General features: G+C 44.3%; 1 protein-coding gene across 1 annotated transcript in view; it reads right to left on the bottom strand.

Moving 5' to 3' along the window:
• Positions 1–849: 849 nt before the first annotated feature.
• LOC114793607 (E3 ubiquitin-protein ligase rnf213-alpha-like) overlaps positions 850–22,478 on the bottom strand; it is a 39,060-nt gene continuing 17,431 nt past the window's right edge. Inside the window, 44 exon segments of the mRNA XM_028985628.1 lie at positions 850–1,770; positions 1,892–2,070; positions 2,165–2,452; positions 2,568–2,645; positions 2,770–2,962; positions 3,052–3,232; positions 3,518–3,601; positions 3,682–3,814; positions 3,995–4,246; positions 4,590–4,684; positions 4,777–4,903; positions 4,905–4,946; positions 5,320–5,476; positions 5,684–5,784; positions 5,867–5,901; positions 6,010–6,085; positions 6,332–6,574; positions 6,665–6,775; positions 6,873–6,995; positions 7,313–7,506; positions 7,923–8,130; positions 8,391–8,505; positions 8,625–8,727; positions 8,861–9,027; positions 9,127–9,309; positions 9,806–9,906; positions 9,992–10,112; positions 10,503–10,690; positions 10,798–11,007; positions 11,364–11,518; positions 12,451–12,581; positions 12,661–12,852; positions 12,930–13,065; positions 13,821–13,974; positions 14,094–14,158; positions 14,273–14,392; positions 14,603–14,724; positions 14,827–14,922; positions 15,000–15,124; positions 15,211–18,813; positions 18,892–19,047; positions 19,191–19,372; positions 19,510–20,809; positions 20,915–21,079. Of these exon segments, the coding sequence (XP_028841461.1) occupies positions 1,617–1,770; positions 1,892–2,070; positions 2,165–2,452; positions 2,568–2,645; positions 2,770–2,962; positions 3,052–3,232; positions 3,518–3,601; positions 3,682–3,814; positions 3,995–4,246; positions 4,590–4,684; positions 4,777–4,903; positions 4,905–4,946; positions 5,320–5,476; positions 5,684–5,784; positions 5,867–5,901; positions 6,010–6,085; positions 6,332–6,574; positions 6,665–6,775; positions 6,873–6,995; positions 7,313–7,506; positions 7,923–8,130; positions 8,391–8,505; positions 8,625–8,727; positions 8,861–9,027; positions 9,127–9,309; positions 9,806–9,906; positions 9,992–10,112; positions 10,503–10,690; positions 10,798–11,007; positions 11,364–11,518; positions 12,451–12,581; positions 12,661–12,852; positions 12,930–13,065; positions 13,821–13,974; positions 14,094–14,158; positions 14,273–14,392; positions 14,603–14,724; positions 14,827–14,922; positions 15,000–15,124; positions 15,211–18,813; positions 18,892–19,047; positions 19,191–19,372; positions 19,510–20,809; positions 20,915–21,079 (10,944 nt within the window). The 3' untranslated portion in view covers positions 850–1,616.

Here is a 22,478-nt window from a genome sequence, read left to right as displayed (position 1 = left end):
CTCTTGTAAGTCGCTTTGGATAAAAGTGTCTGCTAAATAAAGTAAAGTAAAGTAAGTAAAGTTGTCTATGAACCAGAAGACCCAGGTTCAAATCCCACTTAATACCATTGTGTCCCTGAGCAAGACACTTAACCCTAAGTCCAGGGGGGGACTGTCCCTGTCACTACTGACCAAGTCGCTCTGATAAATGCCGTAAATGTAAGTACAGAAGTTGAATAAGGTGTGCCTTAATTTATGAAATTAAATGTTTTCACTTTACTTTATTTGTATAGTGAACTTTTTATATTATGCGGTCGGCATATTCTCCATGCTTTTTATTTTTTGCTGCTCTTATCTTGTACTGTCCACTTTCTGCCATGACAATGTAAAAGTGTCTTGCACTTGAGGGACTATTCAAGGATCATCTTATCTTATTTTAAACTGAAAAGATTTTTAAAGGAAGCATACAAGAATTAAGCTGATCCTTGGGGAACTCCATCAGAGAGGATATTTAGATTCATAACTGCATACAGCAGTGTCATTCTTCTGATGACAGAACTTGCCTCAATTCCCTCTAGCATCCAATTGTCTTAAATTTCCTATAAAACATTGGATGTCAAATGTGGATTTTGTACCAAACTGACTTCATGACTAAAGACACCGGAAGACACCTCCCTGTGCATCAATTAGTATCAAAGCAACAGTCCAAAACTGTCTTATAATAAGCGTCTCAAATTTACAATACAGCAAGAAATATAGTCAGAAAAACATTACATTTCTGAAAATTCCGGTGTGCTCTTAATACTTAATGCCGCTGTTTAACGACTCATGTACTTTTCAAACAACTTAAACACACAAGACACTAAAGCCTTTTCAAGTATCAGACAGATTTATTAAACCGAGGTCATTTTTATAGCAAGATGAACAATGAAGGAATGATTACAATTGCATATTGGTCATTTAAATGTACACAAGAAACTATGAGCAAATTGTACCATAAAACACACAATGTCTGATACAGAGTGCTTAACAACGTTTACAGCAAGAACCAAAAACCTTTTCCTTGAATACAGCCGAGCAATAATACAGAAAGACTGAAGAGAGCATTGTTCTGTGAAGATGATTTGATTCTATGACAGCAACAGCTATCGATTAACACAATTTCCAGCCATGTTAACAGAAACTGACGTTACTTTTTTCAGGTGCATTGTAGGCCTCGAGTAGTAAACACTGCACAATTCCCCGCAACCCTTTCACATTTTTATCCCGTGTCCCTGAGTACAAACAAGTGATTGATATATGTGTTTCTCATAATACAGCTGAATTGTTCTGAACAATTTTAGCAGTTTTTGTGCAGAAAGAAACATGAGAAAGAACTAACAAGTTATCAAAACCGAGGTGCTGTTTTTTTTAACATACATAAGCAAACTTTCGTCATACTGCAGTTAGGGCCGTGGCCACACGATTGGAATGGCACAGTCAACACAAAGGCACTTGTGCTGTGATCACTAACTGGAGCAGTGGATAAACTATGGCATCTGTAAACACAAGGCCACTCCTTTTACTTCGTTCTGCCACACTCACTCAAACTCAAACCCAAACACACACACACACGCACACACACTAATTGTAAAATACTATTTCAGGTTCCGCTCCTGTTGGTATTCCATGCAGAAGCGCCATGTGGAGATGCAGTGGGACAGGAGGATCTGCTCTGGGAAGGATTGTTCGACCTCCAGCGGAACGTCCAGGTCCTTCCTCTCCATGTAGGAGACCAGTGTATCCTTCAGCCTGGTGAGTGGACAGAGAGAGATCCAAGCGAATCAATGGCTCATGCCCAGTTTTTAATTTATTCATTTAGTAATAAATGTGGAATAACGTGAGTGAGTGTGTGTTTGTGTGATCTTCTCACCCCCAGTCTGGGCGGAAGGTCTCAAGAGCATTGCCGGTTCTCAGAACCAGCTTTATGAACTCGTGCATCTCCAACAGGAAGCCGTCGGCCCCGCCCTTAGAGAGGAAGCCGGTCAGCTGCATGCGATCTTCTTCACCCAGAGGCATCTTATACTCAACACTCACTCCGACAAAGGGGTCCTGCAGATGGATAAATATGGGGACATATAATGTGCTCACAAGCTGAAGCAGCTCAACGCTTTGTAAATGAACCCTAAACGCAGAAGATCGTTACCCTCTTCAGGCGCAGCATGCTCTCTGACTTCAGAGATGAGAGGAGCTGCCACAGGGCCACCGCGTGCTTTACACTACACCGACTCAGAGCCTTGATGATGTGTGGGGGGGTGTGGTCGCCCATCCGCAGGACGTCCTGCAGGTAGACGCCCAGCTGCATGTGCGGGTCGGCGCCGGTCATCGCCAGGAAGCCCAGAGCCACCTCCACGGCTGCCAATGCCTCACACACGTCACAGTAAGCAGCCAACTCCACCGCCAGAGACGTCAGGGTCAGGGACGGCAGAGACTCCTGTGAACAAACATCGATACACACACACACACACACACACACCAGGATGAACAAAAAAAAAAAAATCGATACCAAAACTGATTCTGTAGCAAAAAAAATCCTTTCTTTCTCTCACCTGCTCAACCTTTCCTTTCACGTCTTTGAAAATGTTTTCATAATTCCTTTCATGTCTATTCACCAGAGTTGGGATTCCCTGTGGGAAGGGGTTAATTCAGTTAAGACAATTGCAATAGCTAAAGCACAAGAGAGTGTGTGTTTGTGTGTGTGAGAGAGAGAGAGAGAGAGAGAGAGAGGGAGGGAGAGAGAGACAGACTCACATTAAGAGTGATGAGTGGTTTTCCCTGCAGGAAGTGCGTGATCAGCTGCTGCTGGATCTTGGGAAGGTCGTACTCTGGCCGGGTCTCCCGGCCGCTCTCCATGTTGTACTGACAGTGTGACAGAACCAGCGGCAGAACCAGATCGAACCGGATCACATGGAGCTCCGTCAGATCCACTGGGCTCACGGAGTAACTGAAAGAGAGATTTTCATATCCATATTCATCAAGAAACTCAAACAGTCAAGTGAGTGTGTGTGTGTGTGTGTGTGTGTGTTTATGTACCTGGTCTCTTCTCCTGTGTGTCTGTCCACAGTATACACCATATCATTGTGTAGTGCAATGAGGTAGCTGACGAGCGCTGTAGAGCACAGGCCCAGGCCCTGTCTCCGTGGCAACAGCACCTGCAGGCTACTGTTCATGTCCAGATCGTTCTCACAGTACTCAGGTGGAAGCTTTAGCTCACCTAAAAACACAGACGGAGACCAATCTGATATAATGCAAAACTCAAACATAAGCGTGGCAACTGAACATAAATAATGTCCTTAATATTCTAATAAATTAAAATAAACATAAATGCAACATTCAGCTTTTTACGAATGTAAATCGGACAATTCACAAAGGAAAGTAAACAAAACCTACTATATGTTATAATATCCAGAAGTTTGCAGAATCTCTACAATCCTTAATATTTCCATCTAGCATGTTGCAGAGGAGTGTAATTGCATGTGTGTGTGTGTGTGTGTTTTACCATTAGTGGCAAGAGACACCCTGAGCTGGTTCCAGGTGTTCAGGAACATTTGTATGCGTTGCTGGTACAACGTAGTAATGGAAGCTGAAGAGAACATCAAAGTGGACGTTTTTATTTTAGGTCGATGTATAAAACTCTGAAGTTAGAATGTCCAGTCGTAGTACCTGCTCTCGGGCTCTGTAGGAAGTCAGCAATGGTTCCGTCTGCCAGTTCTGAAGCATTCTGGAACATCTTTACCAGATCCCTCTGAAGAACCAGCATATCGGGGAGGAACTTCACCAAGCGCAACTCTGCCTCCTGACCAATCACAGACCTCAGAGTCAGTCATCAACAGCAACCAATCACTAACTTTATTTATACTGTTCCTTATATTAGTAAGACATACATAATACAACTGTCTAAATTATTAAATTGGTTCCCTGATTTCATATTAATTTAATTCCTCTGTGTATTCAGTCTTTATGTGTTTGAAGGTACCTTCTGCAAAAATCTCCAGAGTACAGGAAATGTTTCGCGGCCGTCGTGCTGCTCTACGATGTGGGTGAGTCCTGGGAGAGAGACCCTCTCCCTGCAGCTCCACACTGAGGGGCCGTGGAGGATGGAAACCTGCGGCAGGTTCCGCAAAAACATCCGGGGGTCCCCGAAAGTCAGCTTCATGATGGGGTTGGAGCTCACACGCTCGTCCCGGCGAATTCGGTCAGCCACCTGCTGCAGACGCTCGTCCAGATTCTGCAGAGAGAATAAATAAACCCCTGAGAGGTCTAACACAGATTAACACATTCCAGTTAACAACCCTAGTAATTCTACACCCATAATAAATGCCATTGCCAGTGGACACCACAAACGGTGATCTCAAGCTTCAGTTAAATTCCATTATTATTATTATTTTATGGAATATTACTGGTTTAGATGTTACCAGTGGCAGTTTTTTATATGGCCGATATGGGCCTTTGCCCAGGACGGCATAGTATATTCTTTTTTTTTTTATGCGTGCGGTTCCTATCGCCCTTTTGCAGGCTGCCTGCTGAACTGAATACAGTAATCGGATTGGCTATCTGCTTTCATTCATTACCCTGAGCTGAGGGCTGATGATGTTGTTGGCGACACACGTCTCCCAGTTGTTCCGATCATTTTTGGAAGCGAGTCGATGGTCAAAGCCTACAGGCCCTGTGAAAACCATAAAACACACACACACACTTCAGTATTTCAGAGTTTCAATTTGAAGTTGTGTGTGTTTGTGTTACTGTGTTACTCCTTACAGTGTCCTGGGGGATTGGTCAGGGAGTCGATGATGAGGTGGGCGGTGCTTGTCGTCTCATCTGCCCCCCTGCCCAGGGCTTGGGTCAGCTGCTGCAGATCCTTCTGCAGGTGAGCCACCAAAAAAATCAGCTGGGTGCGGCACAGGGGGCACGATTATCCCCGCAATATGCTGCAGCCAGAGAGAGAGAGAAATGATGAGAGAATTCTAGCAAGAATAGAAATTGCAGACACGTTTAGTGAAAGTGATTAGTTGTCACATGTGACATAAAACAACAACAACATTTATTTCTTGTATAGCGCAGAATCACATACAGTAGATCACATACAGTAACTCCTACTGGGCATCCATGAAAGGCTGGGCGGTGTGTGGGGATGGTACCTAGCCCAATTGGACCTCAGTGGCACCTTGGCGATTCAGGATTTGAACCCGCAACTTTTCGATTACGGGTCCACTTCCTTACCCGCTAGGCCACCACTGCCCCACTCTGCCCCAGAGTGTATGAGGTGTGTGTTCTGGCATGTGTGTTCTGGTAAACAAGAACCTGTGGGTGGCTGGTGGCTCCCAGAATCATAGCTGTGTGTGTGAGGAGGCGGACCAAAGTGAAGGGGGCGGGGCTCATGTTCTTGGTGTCCTGCATGTCAGGCTGATCCCTGCGTTCTGGTGCGCCAAGAATGTGTCCTGGCTGCGTGCGATCACCACTATGTAGACACACACACAAACACACCATTAGTTAAAGCATTCACATAGAAAAGTGGCAAATACAGTGATTAGAGAAAATCTGCATTCTGTTGCACTGCTACAGAATGCATTATGTTTATTCCAATGGAAGACCTGACGTCCCTGAAAACAACTAATGGTATGCAAACAGAATCAACCACATGCAAACACACAGTACAAACACTTACTGAAGCTGGACAGCTCTAAAACCAGTAACAGGGATGTGATTCACGCCTCCTATTTCAGCACGGCAGTCTGGACAGCGACTCAGCTCCATGGGTTGACCACACTGAGAAAACGAGAGAGACATTGATAAAGTACATAGCTAACAGTGAAAAGCATGTAAATATTCTGTTCGTTAGTGCACTTACTTCCCCAATGGTACAGGGGTGTCCATTGGGGCAGACTAGATAAAGAGAGAAAAAAGTTATTTTAATAATAACTATAATAGTAATTAATAATTTTCAGTCCAGTCATTTTCAGACACCCAGAGACTTATTGAGGAAGTACTTACAGTACCAGTGCAGATGACCCATGGCCTGCTGAGCCACTGCAAGCATGTCGTCAGGCATTGTGGGCAGGAAGGATCCCTTGAAGACAGAAAAACATTTACTGGTGTAATGGCAGCAAATAAACATAAGAAACAAAGAAATTATTCACATTTAGTAGAGTATCAGTGTCACTGATCTGAGAATGTGTTACATCTTAAATTCTAATTTCAGCATTTGGTATCTTTTTATGTATTAATGAGCATTGGCATAATTTAACGGTGAGCTGTGCTCCTCAGATTCAGGTATGTGCTCTATAAAATAACACTGCAATATTGTTAGTAATACCTGCATGTTGGCTGGGGTGATGGCGAGCTCGTGGAGGGGTCCCAGCACCGCCTGCTGGCTGGAAAGCAGAACTGCAGCCAGGTGCACACACAGCTCGGTGGCAGTCTGCTGATTTCCCGAGGTTTCCGGCCGCACGCTCAGGGCACCAAGTTGGTTCTGCACCAGCTTCTTGGCAAACACCTTCTGCTCAGGACTGACCAGGACATCACACCCTTCTATGAACTCCTCCAGACCCCGGCATTGCTGGGAAACACACAACAGCACGTTAACACACAGGCACATACTCAGGTTTTTCAAGTCTAGACAAGTACCTGTTGTAAGGTACACAAGTACCTGTTGTGTGGGGTGCAGGCGTACATCACAGGCTCTGTACAGGCAGGTGACCTCTCTGAACAAAGCCAAGAGCACCAAGACACACCTCTTCAGTCGAGGATTTCTGCAGCCCTGTGCATATGCATGAAGAGACACACACACACACACACACTACAAGTTATACTTATAGTCCATTAAAATTATATATTAAAAAAGTACATATACTTACATCACATGCTTCCTGGATCCTCTGCACGTTCCCTTCCATCATCACCTTGGCAACAGCCTCTCTGATGATTTTATACTCTTCTCCACACACCAGGAACTGGTCCATCTGCAGGCCCAACTCAGACTGACCAGGGAAAAACAGGAAATTATTTCATCGTTTATGCAAAATTGAAACAACTATTTTCAGGTTTGAAAAATCCAATAAAATCATGTTTCACTGAATCAGAGCCAAAACCCAGTACAAAACAATGAGGGTTGAATGAAAAACAGCTCCATCCTCCACTGTAGACACAAAAATAATTGTACTGTCCATTCATTGGACATGTTCTGAAATGAGCCCTCAGTCCACTGGACTCTGTATCTTCTCTTCAGGCTTAAAATGATTTCCAAATTTGCAACTCAGGCGGAAATCTTGACAGCCACACCCATAACAGACCCCACCTGCAGTAGGACCTCTTGTGGAAACATCCAGCGGCACTGTTCTACGGTCAGGAGCCTCTGGACGAAGTCTACGCCGCGCTGACTGCGGATCTTACGGATGAGGTAGACTCGGTACCAATCGTTCTTGCCATGCACACACACGTCCCGCACAGCGCTCAAGAACGCTTCTGTATCAGCATGCCCATCCTGAGTACCTACACACACACATACACACACACACACACACACACACACACACACACACACACACACACACACACATACACACAGAAAAAAAAAAAGAATAGCTCAATTAACCACAAATAGTATCTAATAAGAAGTAGGGCTAGGGAGCACCCAACCCACCCCCCAAAATTTAATATGTCTATCAAATCACTTCTTCTGTCAAGTGTAAAGGTTGACAAATTTTGAACACAACCACGACTGATACGTAACACAAGATGCTCCGGCTGGATGAAATGATGGAATGGGTTGACCCTGTCTTACATCTGTTTATTCATGGTACATGGTGGGTATGTGCCATTGTACCCAAGGTCCCAAACACATTTAACCCCGTATTGCACCAAAGACAATTGACATTAGCAATAAATCTAAATGTTGCCAGGGTTACCTGTGCCTTCATGCAGATTAGCAACGAACTGTGCAGCCATGTCCAGACAGAGTCGCAGACGGGCAAGCTGCTGCAGGTTCTCGATGGAGGCGACCTGCTCAGACACAGGCTGCGACTGCAGGATGTCCCGCAGGAAGGGGGTCTCCTCACGCAGAAACGCCAGCTGTTCCGTCACAGAGTGCCCCTGAGTTCGTTCAAACATGGAGTCCTATACAAGTCGACAGAAACGCATACAATCAGTATATCAATACTTAAACAATGAAGTCACCCTGAGTGAGCAGTGGGCAGCCATGACAGGCGCCCGGGGAGCAGTGTGCAGGGACGGTGCTTTGCTCAGTGGCACCTCAGTGGCACCTTGGTGGATCGGGATTCGAACTGGGCCGCTTCCTTAGCCGCTAGGCTACCACTGCCCCTAAGGTCAACTGGACTGGCTGCTTAGTGTTAAATAGCATAGACACACACACCTACCTCCAGACAGTTGATGTATAGAGAATAGAGTTCTGATTTATCGCTCTCCTCAAGGATTTGACTTCTCTCCACAGCAGACAGGTGGAGCTGCAGGTAATCCTTCACAATATCAAAGCTGAATGGGAAAAGACAAACACACACACTTATAATTCTGCTCTCTCGAATTCTCCTTACGACCAAAATTGTGATTGCGTGTTTGAGTGTTCATGTATGTATATGTTTCTTCGGTCTGACCTGTACTTCAGCAGCAGCTTAAGCAGTACAGATCGGACCACAGGGTTTTTATCCACCGAGTCATCGAATGGTGACAGAGCCTTAGTAAGCATGTGCTGCTGCCCTGAGGAGGTAACACAGATGTGCACACAAGAACTAGTAGTAATGATCTCATTTGTCCAACTTTAAATAATATTCAATAAGTTTGACAGACAGACAGATTGATCTTTAAACACATGTATGCTTTTCTTTCTTACGTCCGAGTCCAGGCACAGGTCCAGCCTCCACCATGAGCAGGGACAGCAGGTGTAGGATGACTGGGGAGCATGGCGGCGAACCATGACTGAAACACACACTGGACACCAGTGCGATGAAGAAACTGTTACACCGCTGTCTGAAATTTCTGTTCAGATCAACCAGGGACCTGCAGGACAGAGTATGTATTTGAGCATGTGTACATATATGTCCACCTGTGTGTGTGTGTGTGTGTGTGTGTGTGTGTGTGTGTGTGTGACAGACATACTGAATTTCCGCTGAAGGCACCAGTTCAAAGTCGTCTGGCACTGGCTGAATGCACAATGGACAGTACATCTGCCCAGGCAACATCCACTTCCGTATGCACCTCAGGCAGTAGATGTGCTCACACGGCAGACTGAGGGGGTCTTTGGGGTCCCCCATACACACTGGACATGGCTGAGCACCAAACCTGAAGAATAAAGAAAATAAAAACCCTTTACCTAGGAATACTCGACTCCAAGCAAGCCCAAGCAGTGGACACTGGCATTTGGACACATTCAAACAGGAATTTCAGATGGTAGAGGTCCTGCAGGATTAATGAATTAAATGAATTAAAACAAATCATCTGACTGAATTTTTTTCTTTAACCCAAATGCTTTGTGTCACAGGTTAAAACAGCAGGTGCGGTTAGTTTAAGTTCAAATTGAGCTTTATTGTCATTTTAGTGAAACTAAACAATGTTTCTCCAATGTTTCTTGATTTAAACAAAGTTTAATGCTGACATAAAGTACTTGTGTGCGAAAGACAATCCAGCTACAAAATGTGCTACAAAGAAGACAAGACAGTGCAAAACTAGTGAAATGAACAATGAAGGTGGCAAGTAGAACATTTGAAAAGGATTAAGTCACGATGATGGGGGCTGATCATGTGTAATGTAGCATGGAGTAAATCTAGGGGTTCCTCACTTGAAAATGCGCTCGCTGGCGCCTTCCTTACAACCCTTCAGGATCTGGATCACGGCCTCAAATGCCAGCTGTTGTTTCACATCTGAGTTCTTCTCCAGAACCTAAACACAAAAAAAACAAATAAAAGATAAAATGAAGGTCTAGAGACAGAGAGGACATGAAGAGGTGATGGAGAGGAGGCCACACCTGTCCCAGTTTCCTGACGTGCTCCAGTACCAGGGGTACAAGTTTGACATCCAGCTTCTCTATATCCAGCAGCATGTGGTCCACAAACAGGGACAGAGAGAAGATGCGACTCCAGCCGTGTCTACACACACAGACACACACAGTTTTCAGTTTCCAAGGTTGGGTGTATTTTGAGTGTGTGAATACAACTGACTATACTTTCCAGACCAGAGGTCTGATTGTGATTGTCATTGTGAAACACAGCAGCACAGCACACAGTGCCATAGCGAAATTTGTCCTTTGCATTTAACCATCACCCTTGGTGAGCAGTGGGCAGCCATGATTGGCGCCTGGGGAGCAGTGTGATGGAAGATGATTTGCTCAGTGGCACCATGGCGTTTTCTGATTGCAGGTCCGCTTCCTTACCCGCTAGGCCACCACTGCCCCAAAAGTGAGATTCAAACCAAGGACTCACCCATCAAACTGCTCTAATCTGTGTGTGAGCGTGTGTGTGTGTGTATATAAAACTCACTGCACTCTCTGCACCATGGTCCTGCTCTGCCCTTTGTAGTGTCTGATGCTCTCCTCAGCACACACCAGCTCCACCGGCACCTGCAGCCGCTTCACCCGTCTGAGCCACTGCACGCGCTCCGCCTCTGAGCTCAGAGATGTCGGCTCTAGATACTCCACACAAGCTAGAGCAGCGTACACATCTAACACCTGCAACACACACCGAACTGCGCTCAACACCAAAACAGCCCCGCCCTCCTTCTGAATGAGAATTAACATTGATGATCGCGTTATGCTGCGTGTGTATAGGGCCGCACCAGCTCTTTGCCCCCGCAGGCGTGCGTGTTCCCCAACAGCATGTGGGACACATCTGGCTCGACCGACAGCATCCTGGAGAGGTTCTGCAGGCGAGTCTTGTAGCGGTGGTAGGCAGCGTGAACCCAGGTCAGAGCCGAAACCTCGCATACCTCAACCTCCTCACACGCACGCAACTCGTTCACACAGCATGTGAGAGCTCCGCACAACAGCTGAGGGGAAAAGAACACACACAAAACAGATTTAACAGATAATACACAAAATTAACCCCTGTAACACAACTATTTTTAAAAGTACTTTGAGATACAAAGTAAGAAACTTCTGTAGTGTCTAAGATTTACATTTACATTTACAGTATTTATCAGACGCCCTTATCCAGAGTGACTTACAATCAGTATTTACAGGGACAGTCCCCCTGGAGCAACTTAAGGTTAAGTGTCTTGCTCAGGGACACAATGGTAGTAAGTGGGATTTGAACCCGGGTCTTCTGGTTCACAGGCGAGTGTCTTACCCACTAGGCTACTACCACCTACCACCTACTAAGACTCAGATAGTTGTACACATTTACCTTAAGTTCTCCCTCTGAGGTCACAGTCATCGTCATAGCAATGAAATCCTGAAGGTACCGCTGGAAAATCTCTTCCTGCATCTCAGCATCTGATTGGCCGATGTACCTGCCCAGAGGCGTCTCTTGGTAGAACTCCTCAAACGTCTTCTCTGGGCCTGTGAACAATAAATCAGATATAAATGTACATTTTTATTTACAGCATTTATCAGTCGCCCGAAAAGGGCTGAGTGATTTTAAAACGTGGCTTTATAAATGGCAACAACGCGATTTCGCAATCCCAGTATCTTCCTTGCCACTGTTGCCTCTGGCCTGCTCACCTGGGGTTTTGAGCACTGTACCATCTGTTAGCACTCTGTGACAATTTACATTGTAAAAAGTGCCATATAAATAAATATTGTTTGACTGATTGGTTGATTTACATTTCCTCTCAAAAATCCGCGAGTGGCGCCGTGCTTGCCTCAGAGCTCAGCACAAAAAATAGGTGTGGTTTTCTAAACTCATGGCAAGACAATAATGTGGTGTTGTAGATCGTGTGTATGTTTCGAAGGGGAAGACACAATTCTGTCCGCTTCGATGCTTTAATTCTATTGGTTGTGCAAAAATGCGTCATGGCGTGCAGTGGTCAAAGTTTTTTTAAGAAAAAAAACTTTGCTCAAGGGGACCTCAGTCAAAGTCAAAGTCAGCTTTATTGTCAATTCTGCCACATGTACAGGACATGCAGAGAATTGAAATTACGTTACTCTCAGACCCATACAACATTAAATACAAGACAGTAACATTGAATACAAAGGTATAAATACAATTTTAAAAAACACAATATACTTTTTTAAAAACACCATATACAAATAAGGGCACATGGTGGAGAGTGCAAACCCATGTAGTGCAACAGAGGTAAGTTTAAAGTGACAAAGTGACAAGTGAGGTAGACCTCAGTGGTACCTTGGCGGTTTAGGATTCCAACAAGCTTCCATTTACAATTCCTTACCTGCAAGGCCACCACTGCTCCAGTCATGTTTGTCTCAAGCCAAATACTTCCTGCATTTATGATCTATAATTTTCACTTCTTTAATGGATATGTCTCCCTTACTCTCTCTCTGCAGGGCATGGACCCAAAGCTCCTCCAGGAAGTCCCGGATCCTCCAGCTGAAGGGCATGCTGCAGCCCAGTCCTCGGTCCAATGGGATGGCATTCGGCACCACAATGGTCTTTGTCTCTGAGCTGAAGAAACAAGGGATTCATACTTGGTACTTAATCTTATCCATAAAGCTGATGTTCATCAAGAGCACACAGAACCTACCCACGGTCTACTGTGGTGTACGGGACCTCTAGGAGTTTATGGTTCCCAAAGATGTCTAGCCACAACTTCTTGAGTGGCTCCTTGCACTCAGGGTGCAAAAGTAGGTCCAGATTACAGTCACGGTCGATCACAGATATCAGCTGAGCCAAGAAGGGTGTGACCACGGACTGAACCCGCTTCCACAAAGTGTGTCTGAAATGGGATCACAATAGCTCTAAATCTCTCAAATGTTGACTAAATAATTTTATTGAAATGAGAAAACCACTTACCTGAAAGTACCGCCCTCCTGCAATGCATCAATGTTGGCTGCCTCCTTGAATACCCAGGCTTTGGGTGAGAGGGAGTGTCCATCATGGACCTGGAGCAGGGAGTGCAGACGCTTCTTAACTGTCTTCAGGAACACAGCTGTGGATAAACATGCACATCTTCAGGCCCCTCTTCACCCACAAGCCCCAACTATATTATGCTGGCAGCAATGCAATGTGCAAATATGAAATTGTTTTGTATTGTTTTGTAGCACACTGGGGATGTTTGTGAAATCTTAAATAAAGTGGTAATAATCTAGCTGCAAGTTTTGTTTGGTAGAGGATCCCATGCTAATGAGATGTGAACATGTCAGTAATTATCAGCTAGTTCTGCCAAATTTGTGTGTGCTTCGTGGCATTTATGGTTGAGGGCTGAGATAACCATGACATACTGGGTGGCAGAAATAACTGCACTCAAGCTAAAATGGGGCAGTGGTGGCCTAGCGTTTAAGGAAGCGGCCCCGTGATCAGAAGGTTGCCTGTTCGAATCCCGAGTCGCCAAGTTGCCACTGAGGTGCCACTGAGCAAAGCACCGTCGCCACACACTGCTCCCCGGGCGCCTGTAATGGCTGCCCGCTGCTCGCCAAGGGTGATGGTTAAAGGCAGAGGACACATTTCATTCTGTCACCATGTGCTGTGATGCAGTGTTTCACTTTCACTTTCAAAAGGGCTTGATGGGTTCCTCCACTTCAAGATACAGATAACTAGCTAGCAGTCCTATCTTGTTTGGACACTGAATCCTGAAGATGATGTATTAAATTAACAGTGCTGCATCCAAAAAAAAGGATCACAAGGTTGTTTCTGAGAAACATATGACGATGCGATATATGACAATTTCACATAATCATTTCTCACCTTTGAGTTCCTCACCCTCGCTCATGAGAGTCAGTAGAAGCTCCACCCTTCGGGTGCCTCGAACACCCAATGTGTCTGTGAGCATGCCCACTGCACTCTGAACGCAGCTACGCACCAAAGCTGTAGTATCCAATACATTCTCAAAGTCCTCCACCTATGAAGCAAAGCCAAAATCTGACCCACCCTCTAATGCACTAGATCTATATCTTTGCATATAATGTTGAAAATAATGTTCTTGAATCAACTGCAATAAGAAGAAATTGAGTCGCTTACCAGTTGTTCACTTATATCCATAGCTTCTGTCTGGGTCTCAGAGTACATATCATCCACCTCCATGGCTAAGAGGACACATAGTACATTATAACAAGACCATTAAAACTCAATCATTGTGACATGGCTCAATGCACAAATGGTGAAAAGAGAGATTTCCAACAACGTTATTCAAATTAAACCTTCATGAGTTTCCCTCTCCTCAAAAAGTTCACTGATAGTCAGACGTCGAAGTGCTTTGATGTCAGAGGCCATGTCTTTGGACCTGCGGAGGTCATCGATATGCACAGACTTCCATGGGCCTATGGGAATATCGAGGGTTAATACATAAATGTTGTTAAGCTGAGCCTGTTCAGAGAGGCTGGTGCAACTGGTTTATTAGTTAAGACTCCAGATAGTTAGCGTACTTTCTGTTTGTTTGCAGCTACACACAATCAACAACAAAAAGGCTTTGTTAAAAAAAAAAAAAAACAGCGCCACCCACTGAAGAAATGTAACCGAGCATAGCTCACCTCCATGAAACCCAACATAGGAGGTTCCCCCCTCCACCCTGGGCAGTTTGGTGATGAAGTACACAAACACTGGGCTTGTGGTTTGTCCTTTTGACTTGTTGATTTCATTCAATGCAGAATACCTTCGACAAAAATGTATTGTTTACCATCTGATAACATCACATACAATGTGCGTGGAGAGCATTTTGACTAACGTAAAATATCAAATTCAGGACATGACCCACTTGGCAGATGCAATAAGGTTTGAACTCTGAGAACCTTCATCAAAATCAGTCTGAACGAGGAGAATTTTGTCACCGGAGCCAGCATCCAATAAACACCTACAATAGCAAACGTGAGATATTTTAAAAATAGAATTTTTTAATTAAATAGGAAAACATGTATTATTAATCCTTACTTAATCTTTTTAAGGAATGAGTGCTCCGTATCAAACTGCTGCAGGGAGAGGAGCTCTACGTGTTTAACTGCCTGCTGAAGCTGGACAAGGTCGGACATCGTCAGCAATCGAGAAAATGTAGTCACCTAAGAAATAAATGCAAACGCTAAATACGATTGTGTAACATTGCAGGACAAATCACGTTGGATTTAGACTGCTCGTAGGATCCTACCTCCGTAAAGGAAGTGGGTCCATGAACTTCTTTTTGCACGTGAGAGAAGATGAAGTCAGCCAAGCAGTTGTGCTTCTGATCCTCAAAGTAGACGTGCTCCAGGAGTTCACTTTCCACACGGGGCAGCGTTGTGCTGTCAAGTCGCACCACAGAATCTGGCGTTGCGCAGTTCAGCAAAATCAGCTTGGCTTCTTTCAGCACCTGTCTCTGATCGACATCGTCGTTGTCTTTCTGGTTCTCCATTACTTGCATGATCACAGAAGCACAAGTGTCAGAGTGGTAGCCAATGAAAACGTCAGCAGGAAGGTACTTGTGCACCTGAGCTGCCATTGACTGCTTGTTGTCCAGCTTGACGAACTCCTCGACCCATTTTTCTAGATCCTTGACGATTTCTTTCTGCTCCATCTTGAGGACAGTGTTGATGTCTAGGTAATGCTTTTCCAACCTGTTGATCAGTGGAATGGGAAACTGCTTGTAGACCACCTCTTTCTCTTCAATGACAATGAGCCTGAAATCCTTGTGCACCCTGCACTTGACACGATGGGTCCCAAGTCCCAAGTCTACATATTTCTGCCCACCAAGACAGACATAGTATTGGTTGAGGGCATCATACAGACTCTCATACAAGTTGTGAAGGTTTAGGAGCACAATAGTCTGACCCGTTTCCATGCAGATCTTGACTCTGTTGATGTTGCGACAAATCTGTGTGTATTCCTGGTCCTTAGGGAAGCTTGAGCCAAATATGATTTCTGGCTGGCATCGCTCATTGAAGAACGTCTGCTGGAGAATCTGTAAGGCTGCATAGTTTTTTGTTAGGATGAGAAGGTACCGGCACTCTTCATCTTGTCCAATTGAAGATATGTTCTGTTGAACAAGCTCAATAGCACTAATGCTTTCCAGGTCTGGTTTCATTTTCAGTCTTTTGGTAAACACCTCAACTGCATTCACATTGTCTTTGCCACTGAAGTTCCTCAGCACTGCCTTAACTACCTGCTCCGCGTTGGGCTTCTGCTCTGAAGATTTTGCACAAGCAAACACCATCTTGATCAGGCTGTAGTAATCACGAAGGCCAAAAAACCCTTTGCCTTGTTTCTTGCAGATGTTGAGGTAAGCCCAGGCAAAGGGCTGAAAGAAATCCCTGACCTTCTCCAGGATCATCACATCACATGAGCAGATCCCTTTTGCACTCTCAACCAGCTCCTTCTCATCAGGGTCACCACGGGAGACAAAGATTCCTCTGTTCATTTTAGCAGGGTCCAAAGCCCAGTTGGATATACCGACAAAGCCAACCTTCTTGTGAGGAAGTGGCTGATCATCTATGCATCCTTCCTCCAGAAGAGGATGCAAGGTCTTCAAGGGCATCTTTGGAGAATCCTCAGCCAACCCAATCTCATCCAAGACAACAACAGAGACATATTCTTCCAGGTTTTTGCCCTCTTGGAAACGTGCACACTGCTTGAAGGTGTTAATGATGCCATCAGGTGTGGAATGTGGACTACACTGAAAGGACACCAGGTGAATCTGCTTCAGTCTTCGGTACAGGTCAGAGTGAGCTGCCTGCCCCTGCATGGCATCAGCAACCAGTGTTTTGGAAAGGGACTTGGAACTTCCGGGTTTCCCTACCAAGAAAAGGGGTATACGAAGCTCAATGCAGATCACCATCATAAACACGTTTTCTTTTAAGGCACTGTTTCGTGCAATGGTGTCTCCAAGTGGAACTCCGCTGAGTAACAGATCTTGCATGACAGAGATTTCCTCCTTCACTTTGGCGGGCGTGTAGTCTTCTGAGATGCGCTTGCTGATTTTATTTCTGTACTTGTCTTTGTTTTCCAGACAAGCATGGTAGCACACACCTACAGCCATCACCAGAGACCAGAGCACAGGATTTCTGTCATCACCGTTTCTCAAGCCTCTTTCATTCGGCCCAGACTTGTGTTTAGTCTCATAATGCTGTAGCTCAGACAGCAGCATGTCACAGTTTTCATAGAACCACACAAACGTCTGCATACAGCGCTCCACATCCCTCAGGCTTACGAAACTGCATTCGTCCTTCCTGGTTCTCATGTACCTCTGAGACGTAGCCAGGACATTTGTGATGACCTCTGTATACCCTGGTTGGATGGACTGGCTCTCCACCACCCTCTGGACAATCTGCTGGATGTACATTTTCTCAGTGTGGTCATTGAGCTGTCCAAAATCCCAAACCAGAGGAATCATGCTGGGAGGCAGAGCCTGCACTCGGTATACAAGCTGTCGAAGGGGAATGGAACCCAGCTTCTCATCGGTCTCTTCGGCCCGAACCCTGTACCCCAAACCAGCTGACTCCAACCTCCTGATCATGTCATCTGTATGTTTCCGGTAAGGATTACAAGCAGCAATGATTTGCAGGCCAGTGTTTGATGTCAGTTTTTCTCCTTTCACAGTTTTGTCACACAATACTTCCTTAATGCTGCTAATGGCTTCAGTGGTATTGGCCTCGTCAAAGAACAGCACCGAGTCAAAACCATAGTTTTCCTTGTTGAAAAATCCAACGGACTCGGCCTCTCTCACTTTGTTGTAGATCATGTCAGAACTTGTGCCCCCATGAACTTTTACCAGTTTCATGTTCTCAGTATTGACTCCACTCCGTCGCAACTCACAGAGAAACTTGATCAACCTTGTCTTCCCACAGCCAGTCTCGCCCATGATAATGACCGGAATGCCGCAACGGAAGCGCATATGAATGGCTAGCATCTTCAGTATATTGTCAGTCGTGAGCTCATATGATTCATCAGGGTCGAGAGGCCATTGGATTCCAAGAACATTGCAGAGACGTTCAATCTTCTCTCCTCTAGGAAGCTGGTCAAAGTCTGTGTTGAAAGGCACTCGCTGAAGCCTGAGACCTTCGTACAACTCTATAGTCATTATGTTTTTCTTGATAACTTTTTCTGTTGTAGGGTCAATGGCATCTACCATATTCTGTTCATTTGGGCGAAGATGAAAGCCAATGAATGTCATAGAAACATGGTCATCATTAAAGAAAATATAAGGATGTGGTTCTGACTCCCATCGCTTCCTGATCCGAAATGGTGCAAGGTCCTCTTCATTGATCCCATCAATGTTCATTAAATTCCTCCCAGGGCTCTGATCAGAGATGCTAAGGGACGGAGTAGCAAAGTCTTTTGCCATCAGAATCATGAAATCCACCACAAAGTTCCTGAAGCCCTGAAGCGTGTCTCCAATAAATGATGAATCACAAAACACTGACGTCTCACAGTCTCGTAGTTGCATATTTAAGAACCAAGTGAAGTTTCTTAGCTCAGCCCAAGATGGATCCATGATGCCACAGTAAATAAAGAGCAACTGAAGACACTCAACGTGACTTCCCTCAACACCTTCATACTTTAAATCATCCAGGTTTTCGCAGTTATGAAATCGAGTGAGGTACTGGTAGGGTCGCTGGAAGGCTTCGCTTCTAAACTCTTGATCATCCATAAGTGGGGTTTCAGAATCCACTGCATACGGATCCTCCATAAGTCTCATTTCCAGCTCTAAGACTTTTTTTGGCGGGTGGCACAAGACAGTTGGGAATACGTCCAGGAAATCAAATGGAGCATTTGCAGCCTGTTAGGTGAGAAAATATACATTAGAATGGATTTGACCAATAACTTGTTTTATGTTCAAATGCGAAACATTACTAACTGTTCTCTGGTCATTTCTTGGCTGGGACCCTGCAGACTGCAGGACCTCAATCATGTACAAGTGATCGCTGCTACACTTCCACATTCTCCCTTCTGTATCCATCAGGTAACGCAGGATCAGCAGTTTGAAGAGGAATTCATGAAGTCCCTTTTGCACCTGCAAAAAAATTCAAACATTTTAACAATGACTATACAGACCAAAAAAATCAAAGACAAAGATGTCTAATAAGCATTTTTTAAACCAAATTTACATATGATGAAATCAAGGAAAAGATACATAAGAGATTAAGAGATTCTTACAGAAGAAGTGACATCAAAATGGAAGATATTTAGCTCCTTTTTCCCCAGACTGATGAACAAGGAATGGAGAATGTTGTTTTCATCAACCCTGGGCTCAATCAGGCGGATGCACCTCAGCACAGACTGCTTCTTGGTACGTTTCTCAAGTTTTTCAGAAATCCTTTGGATGTACAGTGATTTCCCTATACACAAAAAAAAACAGTCATGTCTTACATGAAAAGCTTTTATTGGCAGGTGTGCAATGCAAGGACGTATGTACTGCATTTAATCCTGTAACTACCAAATAATAGAGCGATTGATGGGTGAAGAGTCCACTCACCGACCCCTGCTCTCCTGGATGTCACTACACCAGCAAAGAGTCTGTTTTTGAAAACAGCAGCAGCACTCTGCTGCTCTGCTGGAACTGTATAGTGATGGTTTAGGTAGTGCTGGATCTGCTGAAGTGGTTCCAAAGGCACCATGTGCAGCCTGTACTGACTAAAGGCCGAGGGCAGGTACGTATGCTCTCTGTCAGAGCTGCATATCAGGATGAGCCGGTAGTCCTTCCTGCTCTGCATCTTCAGCCGCTGGAAAAACTGCTCAACTTTGTAGCTCACCTCATAGGTCAGCTGGTCTACATAGAGCATGGTGTAGATCTTCTGCCCACTATAGGCAATATTTCCTGTCAGACAGCGTCGCAAGAAGAGCTCCACCTGTTCGTATGGGGTGGAAGGTGAGCAGAGAATCACCTCATCATACGTCGGCAGGGGCTCATTAGGACTACATAAGTAGATTGAGATGCACGAGGTCAGGATTTCTGCAGGTGGACACACTATGAGATTAGGACGCCCAATGGCCAATCCCTTCGGAAGTACTCTCAGAACATTTTTCTTGGTCTCGTCAAGCTCTAGCTCTTCATCTTCACTATCCACAATCTCATCAACCCTGTTTGCCAAGATTTCTAGCAGCTTACCAAGGCTTCCAATGTCAAGAGATTCTGGAAGGAAGCTTCTCATGTTTTTCATGTAACTGTTCCAAATAAGATCTAGCATTCCAGAGCCATTTGCATGCTGCAAATTATTGCAAAGATCATCATTTCCAAAATGATGAACGTGTTCCCCAGTCTCTGAATATGCCTCCACTCCACTGCCAACTTCAACAAAAGTCTGATATTCAATGTCCCTGTTTTGTTCAGGGGACTCAGTCAGCATCTTGTACTGCATCGTGTGCCAAGTCTCCCTCAGGGATGAGTGGGTGCAGTTAGGTTTTATAAAGGACAACATCATGAGAGCTTGGTCATCCATGGTTTCCACACCACTCTGGGTCAGCTTGCTGCACAAGTAAACAATTTGCTCTGCAGTAAAGTAGTTGAGGTAGTAGTGCAGAGACCTCTGTCTATCCATGAAGTAGTGCCAGAAGTCCAGACATTTCTCCATCTTCCTACAAATTTCTGGGAGGTGTTCCGCCAGGTCACCTTCAATCAGGATCATGCTCACATCACCATCCAAGTTGAAGTCAATGATGATAGTGGGTTTTTCAGTGCAGCAGTTGATGTTGGCTTCCCACTGACGGAACAAAGGATTCCCAGCAGCAAACAGACTGATGAATGCCATAGCCAACCTCTGAACACTGGCAAAGATCTGGCAAAAAAAAACATGGTTAGGTACAACTGCTGCTTTAGTTATTTCTCTTTCAATCGCACGTCATAGCAACTTAGCACATCAAAAGTACTTTTGGCATTTTACCTCTGCAAAATAGTCCACCTCACTCTGGCCCTGGTCTCCTTTTCCAGACATGAGCATTAGTTTGTTCTGCAGTTCTCTCAGATCCTCAAGAGAGTACCGCCGCATCTCATGGCCCTCATCATGTTCCTCTGGAATCTGCAGCTTGAGCACTGTATCCAAGCTCAACTGCATCAGAATGAAGCAAAAACACTTTAATGAAAAAGGACAGTGCTACAAGCTATCCCAGTGGTGACAAATCTGATTAAAACAGACAAAGTTGAGAGAAAGAAAGAGGAAGAGTGGAATCATTTTGCATATTAACATGCTAATGTTAACTTCAGCAATGCTAACAGGGCGGGGACATGATGCATCAGAGGATGTTTTGGACATGTTAAAAATTAGAATGCTAATGCTAATATCAACATTGCTATCAGGGTGGGGCCACGATGCATTACATTCAATTTAGTGATGTTTGAGACATGGAAAAAAATATAATTTTAGTATGCTAATATCTAAGTCAACAATTCTAATGGGGCAGGGACACGGTGAATTCATGTGAAATTTGGTGACGTTTGGGACATGTTCAAAAATTAGATGTTGACATGCTAATGCTAACATCAACAATGTTAATGGGCTGGGGTCACAATGATTCACGTGCAGAGGTGGGTAGAAATTAGTTACATTTACTTCAGCTTTTTGAAAAAAAATGTACTCGTAAGTGTACTTAAAAGTGTACAATACTTTTTACTTTTACTTGAGAATGTTTAGTGTTGGCCTAGCGGGTTTTATCTGGCTGGACAGACATACTTGGCTTGTTATTTCGCAGTTGTCTCACATGCCTTTACAGCCGGCCAATGCACAATGTTACACGAAAGCAATGATGAGTGGTTTAAGCGCGGATTTGCATGGCAGAGGTGCAGTTACAGAACATGCAAAGAGAAAGCACACACAACATTGCCTTCAGACTTACAGAAATGAATGGGAGAAAGACCCCAGTTTTACTGGGTAGTTAAAGCCTATTGCTAGCACTAACATTTTCTGTGCAATGTCAGAATGGAAATTGTGTACCATCATTTTTCTCAAAATATGATCTTTTTAAGATGGAACTGGAATGGATACCCTTTCAGCATTTGTAAACATTTTGTTAAATGGTGCCATGAACTAAGTAGACTAAGTAGAAGGGAATTAATGTTGAACTGTTTTATTTAATATATCAATGCTAACACATATATTTAGGTTTTGTCCATTACAAATCATACTTATGTTGTTAATTGTATTATTATTATTATTATTATTATTATTATTATTATTATTATTATGAAAAACAAGAATTAGCCCATTTATATTTTTTCTGTCTGAATACATGCTAGCATGCTTATGTTAGCATGCTAATCGACAGGGCCACAATATGTTAGGATATATTAGATTTCTTGTGGCATAGGTACTTGTCTTGGACTAAAAGTAAATCCACTTTTGCTGTGTAAACTAAATGAGCTTCAATGGGATGATGGAGGGATTAAAAAAAAAGAGTGATAAAAGATGAATTTACAAGATTTTGGCTTGGAAAGCACACAGATAAAGCAAT

This window comes from Denticeps clupeoides, chromosome 7 (genome assembly GCF_900700375.1).
Source record: "Denticeps clupeoides chromosome 7, fDenClu1.1, whole genome shotgun sequence".
In the NCBI taxonomy this organism is placed as follows: domain Eukaryota; kingdom Metazoa; phylum Chordata; class Actinopteri; order Clupeiformes; family Denticipitidae; genus Denticeps; species Denticeps clupeoides.
This window is presented reverse-complemented; position numbering and strand designations above follow the sequence as displayed.